We start from the raw sequence: 16,242 nt of genomic DNA, 5'->3' as shown, positions 1-16,242 counted from the left end.
ATAAGAGATGGTCTCTTGTTGCTGTTTGTGGACAGGGTAGAGTTTGAATTCAGTGGTGTCTCTTTTAATGCAAGCTAATTAAATGGTCACAAATCTGGCTGAGAACCACAGGCACGGTGGGTGGTACGTATTGTAATGAGAATACTATTAGTTTGGAAGCCAGAATACTTGGGTTCAAATCCTTACTTGACCAGTTCTTGGCATTATGATCCTGGACAAGTTTCCTGGCTTCTGAGGCTTAGCCTCAGAGGAGAGGAATGGATTTAATTCTCCTTATTTCACGGCATTGTTAGGAGGATTAAAGTAAACGAGAAAACATGAACCACAGACAGCTCTGTAAAACTATGATATTAACATTGTATGCATATTCTGAAATGATATGAGTCGGTCTTCTGTTTTTAATATAACTAGCATATTAAAATATGAAACCATGTGATAGGAGAATTGTGTATGTGCTATATTTGCATGTAACATATCATCATATGTTATCCAGTATGTACTCTGTCATATGCAAATGTCACCGAGAATTGAGAAGGATGACTCTGTTTAGGAAGGGATTTTCTTCTAAGCTGAAGAGTTCTTTGAAAACTGAAACCTAATCTGTAAAGAATCCAAATGGTTAAAATTGCAGCAGAGAGGTTTGAGGTTGGATATTAGCAAGAACTTCCTGATTTTCCAAATATTTGGGGAAAGTTTTCTAGGGAGGACACGGTCTCTCCTTCCTGGAGGCATTTAGCCAAGAAACTATCTTTCCTGGGGGGTTGGACCTCACTTCTATCATCTAGACCAGCAGGATGCAAACTTCCATCCAAAGAGAAAAGAAGTAAGTCAGGGAGTTGGGCTCTTTCTAAAAGGAAAGATTAGAGTGACATGAAGAATTGAAATAATTTCCTACTGAATTGGGTTTATCCAAGTGTGAGAGTTGTGGCTGAAATATCCATTTTGAAAACCTTATCAAGTATTGATCAAGCTGAATTTGTATCTGAATGACTGTCCAGACTGTGATTTTTCTGTGGTGGTTAGAGAAGGTCTTAGGAGGGTTCTTTCACTGTTGATTCTCTCTGTAGAAGAGGAAGTGGTTTGTTAGATGCCCTTCGGGCACTGAATATCTGTCTCACCATTGAGTGTGGAGAGAGCATTGGTGGAGGGGTGGGAGGGGGCGGCGTGCCTCAAGACTAGTTCAAAGAGCAGGGCTGAGCTAGAGAGGTCAGTGGAAGATTGGGGTCATACCAACCACAGCAGGTAAAGGGGAGGATGTGGGGCCCCACTTTCTGCAAACCGAGGAAATGTATTTGACTAGAGCACATTTCAGGAAGATGTACTTTGGGGGCTTTGAGTGCTTATTAGAGGCCTGGGGGAAAGGTAGGCAGGACCATTCGGCAGGGCCTATGTAGGGAGACCCAGAATTTGCTCTGATGTCCAGCAACCAGATAAAACCTGACTAAAGGGGTCTTTGAAAGTCTAGTACAGCATGCCAAAGAAGAAGTTTGGTGCCTGCCTCTTTTTGTATACATCCAACTCTTCTTCAAACAAAAGGTAAACATCACCAAATGTTGGGGATGATGGCAGAGGGTGAACACCAGAGGAAAGTGTGGCTAGGACACTTCTTAATATTCATATTTATTGAATACCTGGCATCTGGCATACAGTACTGCCTCCACTTACATGCTTGTTGAAAAGATATCGCTCCCTTCTCATTTAAATAGCAACTATGGGCACGATTTTGGTGTAAAGATAACATATTATCATTTGTTAAAATGGCTCTACCAGATACTTGGAAGGTAGGCAATTGTCACCACCTCCGTGTAAAAGCACACAGCACCAGCCACAATAAATATTTAATACATTGTTTGGGAAGACTAATGAATACACTGTTGGCACATATCGACGTGCAGGACATTAGAGGCATTCAGTTCCTCCATTTATTTTACAGATGGAGAAACTGAGGTCTGAAAAGGGAAAGGGACTTGCCCAGGCCTAAGTTGCATTATTTTAATGACTCAGGGTTATCGTGATTGCAAACAATTCCTCAATCTAATGGTCCTTTGCTTTCACTATAATATTAATGAGCCGTTCTTTTTAAAAGAGTGACTCACCAAAAGCAGGGCAGACTGACCAGCAGCTTTCGGGATGGCGCTGCAACCTTCCCACTCCGACCACAGTCAATTTATATCCAGTCTGTGCCACAGACCACTCACATTTGGTCCTGACCTAGTCAGGATGAGATAAGTTAGTGCGGCCGCTTGGCACCGCCCTCTAACCTGCCATGGCTGCGGGGTCTGCTGCATTATCTGGGGACCCCTCCTCTTCTCCTTCCATCTCCAAAACCAGCCAGAAAAACTCAGGCTAAAGAGACTGACCCCAGAGATGAGAAAGAAAAAGAGCTAATTGGGAACACAGGCATCCTGAATCCCAATCCTTTATGAATAAAGGATTCCTTTGAATTTGAAATTGGGTGGGAAGATTGAAAGCTGGAGTCATTTCCTTCTGGAAGTGCATTGCCTCTTTGTTCCTCTGTGGTGGCATCAGAAACAGTGAGTTTTGGGAGCATAAGAAAGGTGAGAGAGAGAAAGGCTTGTGTGTTGCCTATAAAAAAGAGTTCCAGCTCCTCTCTAGTAATCAACCAAGGGAAATGCTGAAACTTCCAGTTCCCTTGGATTGGTTGTTTCTCACCCCTGGGATTCACAAAGTACCTACAACTAGACAGGTAGACGGAGCATTTGGCTGGACCTCCTGGCTCCCCATTTACTCTGGAAGGTAGGAGTCAGGACTGATGCTGCCTCAGACGGGAGCTGAGATTCCCTGCCCTTTGGGCCACTGATTTGGGTTGGGGAGGCTTGGAAGGCAATCGAGAGCGGGGTCAAGTAGGTCAAAAATTCTTTAGCATGGGAGGAAGGCAGGGAGCAAGGTGGCACTAGGGTCTAGCAGTACTTCTCAAACTTGAATGTGCAAAGAAATTACCTTGGGCATCTGCTAAACTGAGATTTTGATTCAGTTTGGAGTAGGGCCTAGGATGCTGCATTTCTGACTAGCTCACAGGTAGTGCTGATACTGCTGGGCCACAGAGCAGTAAGGCTCTTAAAGAACCAGAGCCTCAGAGGCCCCTGAATATTGCAGACCAAGCTGTGATCCCAAGATGTGAATTCTCTCCAGCAGAGCAGATCCTGTGCTTTTGGCATTGATGAAGGGTGCTCTCCTTTTGACCAAAGAAAGCTGGAAAGTGGGCAATTAGCAAGATCCTTCTGGTATTCTTGATCTTTGTAACAACCTGTTATAGCTGAAAAAGCATTTTTAATTAGACCAAATTATCCAGTTTGGCTGTCCATAGAACTCAAAGCCCCAGCTGAAATGTCTGTTTCATTTTGTTAGTGTGGAAATGGCTATGTGCTGTGACTTTTAAAATGTTTAACACTGCCTATGGGCCTATTTTATGGAGAAATAAACACACAGCCCAATGATATGTATAGTGTGGCTTTAATATATTGTATATTCACTTATTTATGAGGAAAATAAACACACAAGCCAATAAGCTGTGTATTATTACTTTAATATATTGAATTTATTTCATACCTATATATTTTCTGAGGAAAAATAAACTAATAAGATACACGATATTATAATAACACATCTAATTGTTCTATGTTAATTTATTTATAAAAGAAATAAGTGCAATTTAACATGACATAAGATTATTTAATGCAGGAGATAAATTTTATATTAAGACAGTTTAAGGGATTAAGTTTCAGCTGAATAAGATGTGTGTACTTCCTACAATGAGGAACCGGTTTTTTAAAAAAAAAAATATGCGAGGGCTTGTCTAGTCCTATCTGTCACGACCTATGTTGGCTCCTGGCTTTTCCTTGCAATTGTTGCTGGTCGGTACCTGGTACTCCAAGTCGTGGTCCTGCTGGTCCAGGGGAAAGCCTGGGAGGCCCAGGAAATAAACCGATTTCAGAGACCGGCAGCATCTGCTAGGGAGGTAGCCCTGCGGTGTCTATTTCTGAGCCCGAGAAATATTAAATAAACCTAAGGAGGATGGATTGCTTTCCAGGGCCCTTTAAATCTCCACGTTCCCTGGAAGAAGCCAGAAGGCAGATGGGGAAGATCGATTCTTGCTTCCCGCTTACAGGGTTTGCAAGTCGCCGGCCGATGCGGTGGGGGATAGGAGATAGCGTTGAGATGGCAAATGAAGTTGTTGGCAAAGACAGGTCTGCATTTGGAGAAAGCTCTGGCCAGGCTTCAAATCCCAGAAGCGAAGGATCAAAAGTCTGGGCCGCCGAGGCGGACCGGGGCCTGCGGAGCCGCCGCGTCCCCTCCCCTTCCCACTCCCTCGCGGACTCTCCGTCCATCACGCGCCCTCTGCATCCGTTGGGCTCATTGTTTGAAATAAAACAAAAGGTAAAAGGAGGCTCCCCGATTCCCTCTTTTCCCTGTCGACTGGACGACCCAGAAAGGAGAAGGAGGGTGCACGGACGCTCCCGCGCGAGGAGCCCCGCGCGCCCCGAAGCAGCTGTCATGGCGGCCGCCGGCGCTCCCGCGCCCGCCCCGCCGCCGCCCCAGCGCCATTTTGAGCATCCTCCTCGCTTCCCCGGCTCCCTCCCGCACTCCTCGCTCCTCCTTCCTCCCCGCGAGCCGGTGCAGCCCGGGCTCCCTGGGCTGGTCGACCAGCCGCTCCTCGGACATGCTCCGGACGCCAGAGACCCTGGACCGGCCGCGGGGGCGCGCGCCTCCCACCCGGCCTCCACCGCTGCCCACTCGGAAGCCCACCGCCCTCTGGGGCGCCGGGCCGTGCTTCCCGAGAAAAGTCCCGACCCCACTCCCCCGCTTTGCCAGGCCGGGCCTCCGGGCCTCCCGGCCTCGAGTGCCCAGGCTTCCTGCGCTCTGGCAAAAGTCCCTCCAACCCCGTTTGCGGCACTGTAGCGAGAAGCCAGGGAAACCCCAGGATCCCTCCCAATTCGGCTGCACCTCTGTGCCGCCCAGCCCCGCCACGACTCCGCAGCCTGCGTCCCATGCCTCCTCTCCTTGCACCCCATCCTGCAGACAGCACACACTCCCCCTGCACCGGCTCCCAGCAGAGACCCGGGAACACCCACGCAGGGCCGAAGGCCACCTCTCAGGCCGTGGCGATGTGACCCAGCTTCCAGCAAGCCTCCAGTCTTTTCGGAGCTGCGGGGAGAGAAGCGGCGGCCAAATGGTACCATTTTTGTACCACCCGGGCTTACCCGGCCCAGGGCCAGACAAACCCCGGGCGGGAAGAGGAGTCTGGCCGGCCTAGGGGCGTCGGGGAAAGGGGCTGCGTCCCAACAGAATACGACTATTCATATGATAAAGACATTTATTTAATCTATGAAAATAATGTACAATAAATACTCTCCCCTTTTCCTATTATTAAAGAGTTTTAATAAATAATCTACGGTCTAAAACTTAAAAAAAAGAGGAAAATAGGTTCCTCTAGTTCTTTTTAAAGAAAGCCCCCCTAGAGTTTAATTATTCCTGAGATTTCGTTGGAAGGAGTCTACCAAACGGAATTTTTCTGTGTGATTTCAAAAAGACGTACCAGTGCCCAAAATTTTAGAGAGAGAAGAGAGGAAATGGATTAAACGCTAATTCAATAACACCTGAATTTTAGCAAAACACATAAAGAACTCTAAACCGCATGGGGGGTGAGGGATCCCGGGGGGGAGGGTTGGGGGGGGCAGGAATGCCGGGGGGGCGGGGAAGGTTAGGGGAACTGCAGGTCGATGGCACAGAGGGTGCTGGTGAACAAGTCCAGCTCTTCCTCGGAAAAGGGAACAGGGCTGTCAAGCGAGCCCTGCAGGCTGGGGGAGAGGCCTCCGGACAGCTGGAGGCAGGAGTCGGCCGCGAAGAAATTGAGGTCGGGCAGAAAAGGCGAATCCTGTCGCTCTGGGAAGGCGTCTTCGCGCGACTGTTCTAGCTCCAGCCCGCCGGCCCTGCGCAGGGCGCAGCTGGGGCTCGGCGCTCCTGCGCCCTCCCCGCGAGAGGCCAAAGCCGGGGCGCCCTGGGGGCATGGCACGACCTCGGGCGGGTGAGAGCAGGCTCCCCGTGCCGCCCGCATGGTGGAGGGACTGGCCTCGGGTTCCCGAGCACTCTCGCCGGTGTCTTCTAGGGCACCCGGGCAGGCTGGCTCCCCATCGGGCGGTTCTCGGTGCTGCGTCTGCCGCTTGTGCTTCATGCGCCGGTTCTGGAACCAGACTTTGACCTGTCTCTCGGTGAGGTCCAGCAAGGCCGCGATCTCGACGCGGCGCGGCCGGCACAGGTACTTGTTAAAGTGGAATTCCTTCTCCAGCTCCAGCAGCTGAGTGTTGGTGTAAGCCGTGCGCAGTCTGCGCGCCCCGCCGCCGGCCGCGTCCGCCAGCCCCTGGCTATCTGCTGGGAAAGCAGACTGGGCGTCAGAGCGGGCCGTCCTCTTCTCCCAGCCTCAGTTCAGCTGAAATAAAGACTACTCCATCCGCTGAAAACAGTATCAGGTCGATGGCACAGCACCCCTTCCTTTCCGCCCACCAAATCGGCCCTCTCTCACTGCTTTTCCCTTTTCTCCCCATCCCTCTCCCTCCCACAGCCGGCCCGGGTCAGGGCAAAGCATTCAGAGAGCCGCCCACGGGCGACGCAGGGGTTAGGAAGCGGCTCTCCTTTGCTCCCAGAACCTCAGAGTCCCCCCGCCAAGCCTTCCGACTGGACCCCTTAATTCGGACTCCACCCGGGAAGAAGGTGTATAAAGAAGGACTGTTCCTCACCTCCTTCCCTCCCTAGCTCTCAGATTCCTCCACTGGGGTAAGAGCTGGGGGAAATGGGACCAAATCTTTTCCGGCGCCCAGATTCAATCCTAACAACACACGTTCATTCCTCCACACACATAAAGGTCAATCGAATTCTTTTCTCCTGGCAGAGAAAAGGCTCTTTCCCAACAAGCTTACAAAATCTGCCGTAGGATTAAAAAGAAAAATCTGGCAGCGGCCAAGGCCTGCACCCCAGCGATCTATTCTGCTTCCTCGTCCCTGGAATCAACGGGGCAAGGAACCCCAAGAAGCTCGCCACCTTTCCTTCCTCCCCCATCGCTCTTTCTCCCCCTCTCTGCTAGCCGCCCCTCACCCACCCAGCCCCTAACCCGTTTACCGACCTGTGGGCGAGCTGACCCCGGAGGCCGGGATGGAGGAGGCGGCCGGAGGAGATGTGGCAGATTGGCTGGGTTTCTTGGCGGATTTCTTCTCTTTCATCCAGGGAAACTCGGGGGCCAGGGGGGCGGCGGGGAGCGGCGGCGGCGGCGGCAGAGCGGGGCCATCTTCGGCTCGCCTTTGGCTCCCGGGTCTCTGAAGGGTGGAGGCGCCGGGCTGGAGGCTGGGGAAGGTTTGCTCGAAAGGAGGAGGAGGAGGAATTAATGTCGACTCCTTGATTGATGAAGTTTGAAATGTCTCCAAGACAGCGGGGAAGGAAGTCAGACACTCGGCGAGCGATGGCTGGCTGTTTATAAACCCAATCTCCCTCTCAAATTCAAAATTCATGGCTTTCAATGGTGGGGGAGGGGGCCTGCTGGGGGGGGCGTCAGGAGGGAGGATCGGAAGGGACCCCCCCTCCTGCCCCCCCCAGGTTTATGTGATGGAGCGATTTTGGGAGGGGGAGATTTCTCCTTCTATCTCTTTTTTTAATTTTGGGCCTTTATAATTGTATATTGCTGATAAATACAAGCGTATGGGGACTCTCTCTATTAAACCCAGGACTCCGGCGAAATTGCAGGGAATTCGTGGTCACGCGACCGGCCTTGGCCAATCGCTTGTCTGGGCCTGGTAGAAAACAGAGAGCATTATTTGCTTTAATTGATTCAAAAACTCTAGAGGACCCCAACCTGGATACCAGGAGACCCCCCAGTCCTTCACTCCCTCTCCCCAGTACCTCCCTTTCTCCGGAAAAACTAGAGAAACTTTCCCTCCTGTCCTTCAGACCAGGAGAGGTTCCGGGAGCCTGGAACACAGGAGAGTATAGGGAGAGATTTTCCTCTTTTCTGAATATTTTAACAGAGTAAATTAATGCTTCCTGTACATGGCAAGCAGCATCCCCCCCCCCAAAAAAGAGAAGGTTCTTAATGTAGCAGGGAAAGGTAGTAGAAAGAGGCTCCCCCCCTTTCAGAAAAGTCAGTGTTAAGGTGCAATAAGGAAGAGAAGAGATTTACAATCATCAGCACCACTGTCCCCATCCCACCCTCCAAAAGCAACAGATAAATCCTGGAAAATCGACAGACACTCCCAGGCTGACACAGAGGAGTGAGATCGATGGCGATGGTGAGGGGCCCTTTTGGGCCTTCGGCCTCCATAGCTGTGTGGTCTCTGTTCCCTTCTCTGCACGGTGTTCGCCGCACTGTGTCTGCCCCTGTGTCCACCTGCCTTCCTCACCTGACCGCCTCTGCGTTCCTCTAGGACCCCCACCCTCCAACAGTTCGGGTCTAAAATGTATTGCACTCACTCATGTATTGCCTTAAGCTTGTATCTGTGTCTATAATCCAGGGACGGGAACAAGAGCCAAGGTGGCCAACGATTTGTTTAACTTAGTGCACTCTCAAAGCTCAGGTCCATGTGTGTGTGTGGGGGGGGGGGGTCCTCCCCTAGGACAAAGAGATGCCCCTTCCCGTTTTTTTCTCATTGTGCTAGTAAAAAAAAAAAATCACTCTCAAGAAGAAAGATTTCCCTGAATATGGAGGGGATGGAAATAATGACTATTGAGATGATATCCCTTGTCTGGCCCTTGAGGGAGGTTTTTTGTTTGTTTGTTTGTTTGTTTGTTTGTTTTTTATTTTTTATTTTTAAAAGAATTGAGATAGTGTGAACTTTAGGGAGTGCTATAATTTACTGGGGGGGGGGGGCACAAGACTTCGAGCCCCAAGCAATTGGTGGGAAACCAGGTCTCAATGCAGAAAATGAAAAGTCGATCCGGGGGAAGATTTTTAAATAAGTGGGTCAGAGGGACGGAGAAGAGATGAGGCGATCAATCTTAGCCCCCTGACAGCTCCCTCCGATGGCATCAAAGAATTTGGCTCTTTGGGAAAGCAGAAGGAACAGCCGAAATTCCACATCCCTTTAAAAGGCCTGGGGGTGGGGGGTGTTAGCACAAGAGAAAGGTGATTCCGGGAGATCGGGGAAACAGATGGGAAATGGGGACAGAGGGAAGGGCGCTGAGTTGGGTGGAAAGTTTGTCTGCAGAACTCCCGCGGCTCTGGCCTCCCCTCCCCCTCGGGCTCTCAGCTGCCCAGAAAGAAGAAGGCTGGTTAGCAGAGAAATGGCAACTCAGCCGGGAGCTGGAACTAGAAACTTTCTGTCAATGTAACAGCCGCGTGGGTGGTGGTGAGTATTCATCCGCGTGGGTGGTGGTGAGTATTGAAAAGGGACAGAGATGCCTGAATGGAAGGGCGAGGGCTGTAGGGACAGGGAGGTGGCAGACGCTGGAGGGCTCAGAGAGAACTGCTATGAACTGAACACAGTGGCCAGGGTCCGTTCTGTCCAATTTAGCTCCAAAGAAATCAAATGTTACCATTTGCAGGTGCGGATGGGGGAGGGGCAGGAGAATCCGAGTAGTGGTTTTCTGGAAGTTGCTCAGTGAGGCCTGAGAAGGGGTTCTCCCTTGGCCACCCACTTGAGAAGCCCTGGAAGTTTTTTTTTTTCACGAGCTTTCGAGCTGGCTGCAGGGTCCAGAGCTTCTCTCCGCAACAGCCGGCTAAAGCTGTCCCTACAGGAAATACGGCTCTCCCTAACCCTGCTGACAGATTTTACTGCCAGATTAGAGAACAGCAGAAAACTTGGGTGTTAAAAGGGGCCAGCAGATCCTCCTTCCCAGAGACACCGCTTCCCCACCCCCCCTGTTGTGCTGTGAATCTTACAGCACAATATTTTCCCCATGACTTTGGCTGCTGAGCTAGCGCTGGAACCCCGCAGAAAATAAAGGGTGGGAGACACCCAGCCTCGTCGGCCCTTAATTTTCTGGTTTGTCATTCCAGCTTTAAACCAAAGCTCTGTTTTTCAAACTCGAGCTGAATTCTCTCTCTTGGCCTACACCTCTCCTGGCCTACCTCTCTCCTGCTAAATAATCCACTGCACCCCCAGAACCAAACACGGCTCTTCATCTAGTCACACCATTCAAAAAATGTTATTCAGAGAAGAGGAAGGGGTGGGGGGGAGAAAAACCCTTGAGCGTTATTTGATCCCAATCAAACTTTGCACGCTCTTATGCCTTTAAATTATAGCCTGACCCAATGCTAAATTGCTTGCTGCTTGGATGAGCCGAGTCCAGTGAAAATCCTACAGGGTGGGGTGTAGAACTCAGGTTGCTTTTTTATTGTTATTTATTGTTGCATAAAGACTGTAATTACTAACCTTGGACTGCCAGGATGCAACATAAAAATGAAAATCAGCCCTCGCTTTAAGGCTGAGGGCCTGCAACAATTCTCAACGACACCCCCCCCCCATCACTTCCACCAAATATATGCTCCTAATTAAGCAATGCGGGCGCATCGCTTACAATTAGAATTATGCAACTCTTCAGCAAGCAGCCATCGCTTCCCTTTCAACGAATTAGCTCCATATTTCAGCCGCCCCGTCTCCTCGCTCTTATCGACTCCAGCGACGCAGCGGTGACATTTCATCTTTGACAGACCCTCTCTATCCTCGCTCCAATGTGATAAAACTTTTATAGAACCACGACTAAGAAATGAAGTTTTCCCAAGGATCGTGGAAACAGAGCCACACATTAGCCTGGGGACCATTTTATTGACGCTTGGATCCAACAGCTTCCCTCAGCCTCCTCCTCTCCCCCTTTCCCTGGCAGGGAAATCAAAGGCGCCTCCACCCCCAGTTTTATTTAGTGATTTAATTTCACTTTGGCTTTAAGGTTTGACCTGAGAAGTCCAGGCCTCAGATTTTTTTTTTTCTTAGATTAATCATTTTTCTTTGTTTTCATTTTAGACCCAATGGTGGGTGGGTTTCAGGTCACGTGACGACTGTTTTGCAGCTCCGGAAGAGAACCGTGAAGTTTAGGTTGCCTGGAAGGGGCAGTGATCAGGCCCATTTTTGGTGGTAGTGGTGGTGGTGGTTGTTGTTGTTGTTGTTGTTGCTGCTTATGGGGGATGGGGGAGGGGGGCAGGAAGTTGTGGCCAGAGGAGCAGGAAGACAAAAGGTCAATGAATGAGAAAAACGGAGAGTCAAAGCCACCAAACAGAAAGTCCTAGAGAGAACACCCAAGAGTCCTCCCCCCCCCCCCCCCACAACTTCTAACTTAAATTGTATCTAAAGAACTTGGCAGTGTGTTCCCGGCCCCTGTGAGAAAAGCTATATAAACAGGAGACACGGCAAGGGGAGGCAGGCGCCTGAGCAGTGGACAAAAAGGCCAGGACAGTGCCTTCCATGTCCTTTATCCCCTTGGGGGAAATTTGGCAGTCAGCTGCCCCCCCCCCTGCTATCTAAATTGGACCACCAGGACAAGATAAAATTGATAACAGAAAGTTTATTCAAGAATTGTTTGACAGACAACCCTTTTAAGTAAGGAAAAAAGTAACTACGGAAGAACAAAGAAAGTTCCAAGAGGGAATTAACTCTAATTCTACAAATTCAGGACTATACAGTGACAATTAGGAGCTGAGTTCATGCCTTTTAGAACTAATTACAATTGCTCATAAGTACGAGTGTAACATAAACCTACAGCTCTTTTCTAGAGTACAATAATAACTAAAATAGCTGGTTTTACATGACAGGAAACACGTCCTTTATAACAAGTAAATACTAAAAAAAAAAAGTACAGTTTTTTTTCCTTTTTTTCCCTCATATAAATACATAATGTAAGGGGATAAATAATACAAAAAAAAAAGAAAATATTTTAACAGGCTATGACCAATAAATATATATGAAAATGTTCACTAGAACACACACTTTTTGAGCGATGCTGGACTCCTGCAGGCCCAGGCATCTCTCACAGTTGTTTTTATATCCATTAAAATGTAAACTCTAAGTGCAACAAAAGTGTCCTGTCAGAGGGCTACGCACAGCATACAGGCCCAGCTGCAGCCCCTGCCTGGGACAGACAGTTTGTTAAAATATACCCTGTTTTCACGTTAAGTCAAGAGAGCAACAGAAGAAAAGAAAAGTGTAGAAGAACCTCGTGTCTCCGATTGCTTTCTGTGGAAGGAGCGGGATGGACCTGGAGCTGAGTGGGAGGCAGCAGAAAGGGCAAACCTGCAGTCCTGACAATTTGCCTGCCCTCACCTCCCAGCTTTTCCATAAAAGAAAAAATATATATATATTTATAATATAGACAGCTCTGACTTTCAAGATCTCTCACCATCCCTGAGCCCTCTGAAAACTGTCATTGATGGGGGCGGGGTATGGGTATTCATGTCCTGGAGCAGAAAAATATGGGGCTGGAAAGGAGTGCCCAATTCATCTCAGATAGATGCGAGGAAATTCGAGGCTTCAGGGAAGTGGGAGGGGAGCGTGCTTAGTGCCCCTGGTTTTGAAATGTTTCCTAATTCTTTTTAAAGGAGAATTGCAAGGGGGAAAAAAAACCCAACAAGATTTGGGGGAATTACCCACAGAGACGGAAGGTAAGTTGGTTGGTTGGTGATGGCCTAGCCATCTTGTCTGTTTTTTTAAAGTGTGCTTCTCTGCCTTGTTTTTCTTTCTCCTTCCTCTACCCCACTCCCAAGCGTGGAATTCCAACTGGGTATTGCTGGAGGCCTAAGGTTGATGGGGTCATCGTCAATCTGCTGTGGACTCCTTTCCAGTGGGTTGGCAGGCAAATGGAACAAGAGCTGGAGGATTTTAAAAAGCAACCTTTCAGGCCAGGAGGGGAAGGCGCTCCAGGCCTGTTCTTCCCAGGAAGCCTGGCTACCACTTCCCTGCCTCCTCCTGCAGCCCTCCAGGCTGCGCCTCTAGGCTGTCCCCTTGACCTCACCCCTCCGCCCTCCCTCTCCCATTACAGGTGTGTTAACTTGGGCGCTTCTTGGATTCTACCCTGAGGAGGAGGCGCGTGGTGAGAGGAGAGGTCTGTGTAGGTGGGGTGGGGGTCGCAGGGTCCGTGGTGCTGGCTGGGGGCCATAGGGGGCGCCCCGTTGTAGTCCAGGTTCCCCGAGGGGTGGTGGGAAAGATGGTTGAGGCCATAGAGGGAGGGGCCGGCAGGGGGCGGCAGCGGATCCGCATATCCGCCCCCGCCCACGTACACCGGGCTGCCCTGCATAGTGGGCGTCCCGTAGGCGCCCCCGTTGGCTTGGAGGACGTGGGGCTCGTAATCGGGCGCCGGCGTCTGGGGGTACTTCTGTGGGGCGCCGCAGCCTTTGAGAGGGGGCTGGTAGTTGGAGGACAACGCGTAGGCATTCTGGTGGGCTTTGCCGAAGGTGGGAGGGGACGGGCTCTCATAGCTCGGGGTCATGGAGTGTAAGGCGTTCATGAAGCCGGCCGTGGACTGCATGGGCTGCGGGGGGCTGCCGGCAGGGGAGGGGCCCCCAGACGAAGAGGCCAGGCCCTTGGCTTTCTGGTCTTTCTTGTACTTCATGCGCCGGTTCTGGAACCATATCTTGATCTGCCGCTCGCTGAGGTTCAGCAGGTTGGCCATCTCCACGCGGCGCGGCCGGCACAGGTAGCGATTGAAGTGAAACTCCTTTTCCAGCTCCACCAGCTGCGCGCTCGTGTATGCCGTCCGCGCCCGCTTGGACGCCGCAGACCCCGGGGGGCTCTTGTCCCCTCCCCCGCTGCTACCGCCCCCGCCACCACTGCCTCCTCCTCCGCCGCCACCGCAGCCCTCCGCTGGATCCGAGGGGGAGGGGTGGGAAGAGGAGAAAATGAAATAAAAGATAATTACTGAACACGCCGAAATTGAATGCATCGTTTCTTAATAAATCCAGGCCTGGACTCGGAGCCCTCTCCGCCTCCCCTTCCCATCCCCGCCTCCTCCTAGCTAACCACCCCCCACACACACACCCGTCGCATTAGCGGACACTCTATAATAGTGGCATTTATTAAGAGACCTGTTCTCCTCTCGCTGCCCCAGCTTATGAAAATTTGATCATGTCACGCAGGCAGAGCCACATGGCCATTTATTTAGGGCTGGATGTTCCCGAGCACTTTTTCTCCCCATCCCCAAGTCCAGGTCTGGGAAGACACTCCCCCACTTCCTGCCCTGTCCTGTGGACCACGGTGGGTGGTCAAGGAAGACCCTTGAAGAAATCTGGACATCCGTGGGCAGGACACGGGAGTATGGCACAAAGAGGCTGCCGTGCCTGGAGGCCGGGACCCGGGGCAGCCCGAGCGATTGTGATTAATACCCACAGTAATCATACTTAATAATAATCAATTGTTGGCGACTCTGCGTCTACCAGCAGCGGCTGCTGCCTTGGAAGACCTGAGGCCCAGCGCCCGGCCTTCGGGAGCTCTCAGGAGGTCCAGTGGAAGGTGGCTGGAGGGAGAGGGTGTTGGCGGGGTCAGGGGTCATCAGGTGCTGGGAGGTGAGGGAACTGCGCCGCCGCCGCCCGGCACCTGATATTGTTCCCAGGCCGCCGCCTGGGCGCCTAGGAGCTGGGTGCTACAATAACAGTGACATTCCTCGCCCGGACAAAAGCGGACGGTGAGGAAGGCAGAAAGCTGGTACCTGTGCCGGGGGAGCTGTTTTTCAGCTTGGACGTCTGCCTCGACTCTTTCATCCAGGGGAATATCTGTTTGGTGAGGGTGGAGTTGGAGCCAGGACCACATTTGGGGGGGCCGCTTTTGCCGGACCCGCCCCCATTGCTGCTGTTGCTAGTGGTACTGGTAGGTGCTGCGCTGGGCGGGGGTGAGCCGGGCGGGGCGGACAGGGGCTCAGGGGCCAGGCCAGGCCTCATGCAGCTGCCGTTGAGCTCCTTGCCCTTAGCATGCGGGGCGGCGTTGCCCAGGGACTGCAGCGAGCATGCTGAGCGCTGGTAGTCGCCCTCCAGGTGCGTGGCGGCCTGGAAGGGGGGTTGGGGGGCACCGTCGTAGCCGAAGCCATTACTGCCAGGGTATGAGGAGTAGCCTCCGAAGAGTGCAGCCGCGGTGTTGTCGTAGTAGGTGGCTTTCTGCATCGCTGGGCGAAACCCGGGCAGTGGGTGGCAACTTGCAAGGGCCTGATACCCTCAGGACCAGACATTGGCACCCCCGGGGGTCACGTGAGGCGCCGGACCCCCCCTACCCTTTCTGCCCCCCTCCTCCCGGGGTCTGTTCCAAGCCGCTGACCTGCGGGGCGAGAGAAGAGACACAAGGGGGAGAAGAGGACTGGGGCTCGAATCCATCTTAGGAACTGAAAAGGGAACTGACATCAATAGGGATTTTTCTTCTCCCCCACCCCAACATCTTCACAGCAGATGCTGAGGCCACTTCCTGACCTGAAATGGATTTTTCTTATTTCAATGCTTTCATTTTAAAGTAAAAACCTGCCAGTTTTCATTTCCACTTAAAAAATAAGGACTGTACTCCTTTGGGGACTGGCTAGGTATGACTTCTTACTGGGAGGGTCTTATTGCTTTCTCTCCTGCCTGCACGCTGGCCGCTGACCTCTCCTCCTCCCTCTCCCTATCTCCCCTACCCCAACTCTTGAGATAGGGCGGCCCAAGAGGGGGGAAACTGGGAGACTCTAATAAAAGCATCAACACTCTTCTCTGAGCTGAGAGGCCTCCTGCCTCTGTCTCCCTCCATGTCCATCTAGGTCTCTCTCATGGAAGCGGAGTCTTGCCTGAAGGAAAAAACAAATCTCCGAAAGAGACAGAAAGAAGCGCAAGTTGAGCAGAGAGCCTTCCTGTCTGGGGGATCATCTCCTTCTCCTTCCCCTCCCACCTCCCGAAGACAACAGCGGCCTGACCTAGAAACTTCCTGAAGACTTTGAACCTCCAGAGCCAGAGGAACCGAGCCTTTCCCCAGTCCCTGCTGCCGGTCCCACCGCCTCCAGTCTGCGTCTTTGCTCAGCCAAGTCTGGGGCCAGTCAGCCAGCGGCCCCCACAGAGCCCCCAAACGGAGCAGGGTTGTTTCGATTGCCCTGACTGGGCTCGCTGGTGCTGTGACCATTTGGCCCAGATCTCCCCTCTCCTCCATTTTTTTCCCACCCTTTTCCTGACAGTTTGTTTCCTTTGATTTCTTCAAAAGAAGAAGAAAGAAACTAGATAACTGCTGGACTTTTCTACCAAAAGATGGGAAAAGGCTTTCTGAAAGAGAAAAAAAAAAAACCTCCCTAGGAAAAAAAAGAATGTCA

General features: G+C 51.5%; 2 protein-coding genes and 1 long non-coding RNA gene across 9 annotated transcripts in view; 1 reads left to right on the top strand and 2 right to left on the bottom strand.

Moving 5' to 3' along the window:
• Positions 1–5,321: 5,321 nt before the first annotated feature.
• HOXB2 (homeobox B2) lies at positions 5,322–7,997 on the bottom strand. 2 transcript variants are annotated; one of them, XM_036033814.1, is made up of 2 exons: positions 7,139–7,997; positions 5,322–6,390 (listed from the first exon to the last, which is right to left on the bottom strand). In XM_036033814.1, exons 1-2 carry the CDS (start codon positions 7,518–7,520, stop codon positions 5,723–5,725), a joined length of 1,050 nt encoding a protein of 349 aa, XP_035889707.1. In that variant the 5' UTR covers positions 7,521–7,997; the 3' UTR covers positions 5,322–5,722. The 2 variants fall into 2 exon arrangements, with proteins under 2 accessions (XP_035889707.1, XP_028377630.1); XM_028521829.2 differs by having other exon boundaries at positions 5,322–6,387; positions 7,139–7,996.
• A 3,487-nt stretch (positions 7,998–11,484) lies between these two features.
• The window catches only part of HOXB3 (homeobox B3), a 55,340-nt gene continuing 50,582 nt past the window's right edge, over positions 11,485–16,242 (bottom strand). For all 6 annotated transcript variants that reach the window (XM_028522084.2, XM_036033812.1, XM_028522086.2 and 3 more), the window contains 2 exons: positions 14,635–15,233; positions 11,485–13,793 (listed from right to left, as the gene is read on the bottom strand). In XM_028522084.2, coding sequence (XP_028377885.1) covers positions 12,967–13,793; positions 14,635–15,082 — 1,275 coding nt within the window. In that variant the 5' untranslated portion in view covers positions 15,083–15,233 and the 3' untranslated portion in view covers positions 11,485–12,966. The remainder of the gene's footprint in view (positions 13,794–14,634; positions 15,234–16,242) is intronic.
• LOC114504319 lies at positions 12,950–13,857 on the top strand. Its single transcript, XR_003685120.1, has 2 exons — positions 12,950–13,035; positions 13,657–13,857. It is a non-coding gene; the product is annotated as an uncharacterized LOC114504319 (long non-coding RNA).

Source organism: Phyllostomus discolor, chromosome 8, assembly GCF_004126475.2.
Source record: "Phyllostomus discolor isolate MPI-MPIP mPhyDis1 chromosome 8, mPhyDis1.pri.v3, whole genome shotgun sequence".
Lineage (NCBI taxonomy): Eukaryota > Metazoa > Chordata > Mammalia > Chiroptera > Phyllostomidae > Phyllostomus > Phyllostomus discolor.
The sequence above is the reverse complement of the archived record's forward strand: the minus strand, read 5'-3'. Positions and strand labels throughout refer to the sequence as shown.

Coding starts and splice junctions, on each gene's coding strand:
- HOXB2 (XM_036033814.1), bottom strand. CDS start 7,520: ATGAATTTTGAATTTGAGAGGGAGATTGGGTTTATAAACAGCCAGCCA. Junction 6,391..7,138: donor CGGGGTCAGCTCGCCCACAG/GTCGGTAAACGG, acceptor CTGCTTTCCCAG/CAGATAGCCAGGGGCTGGCG.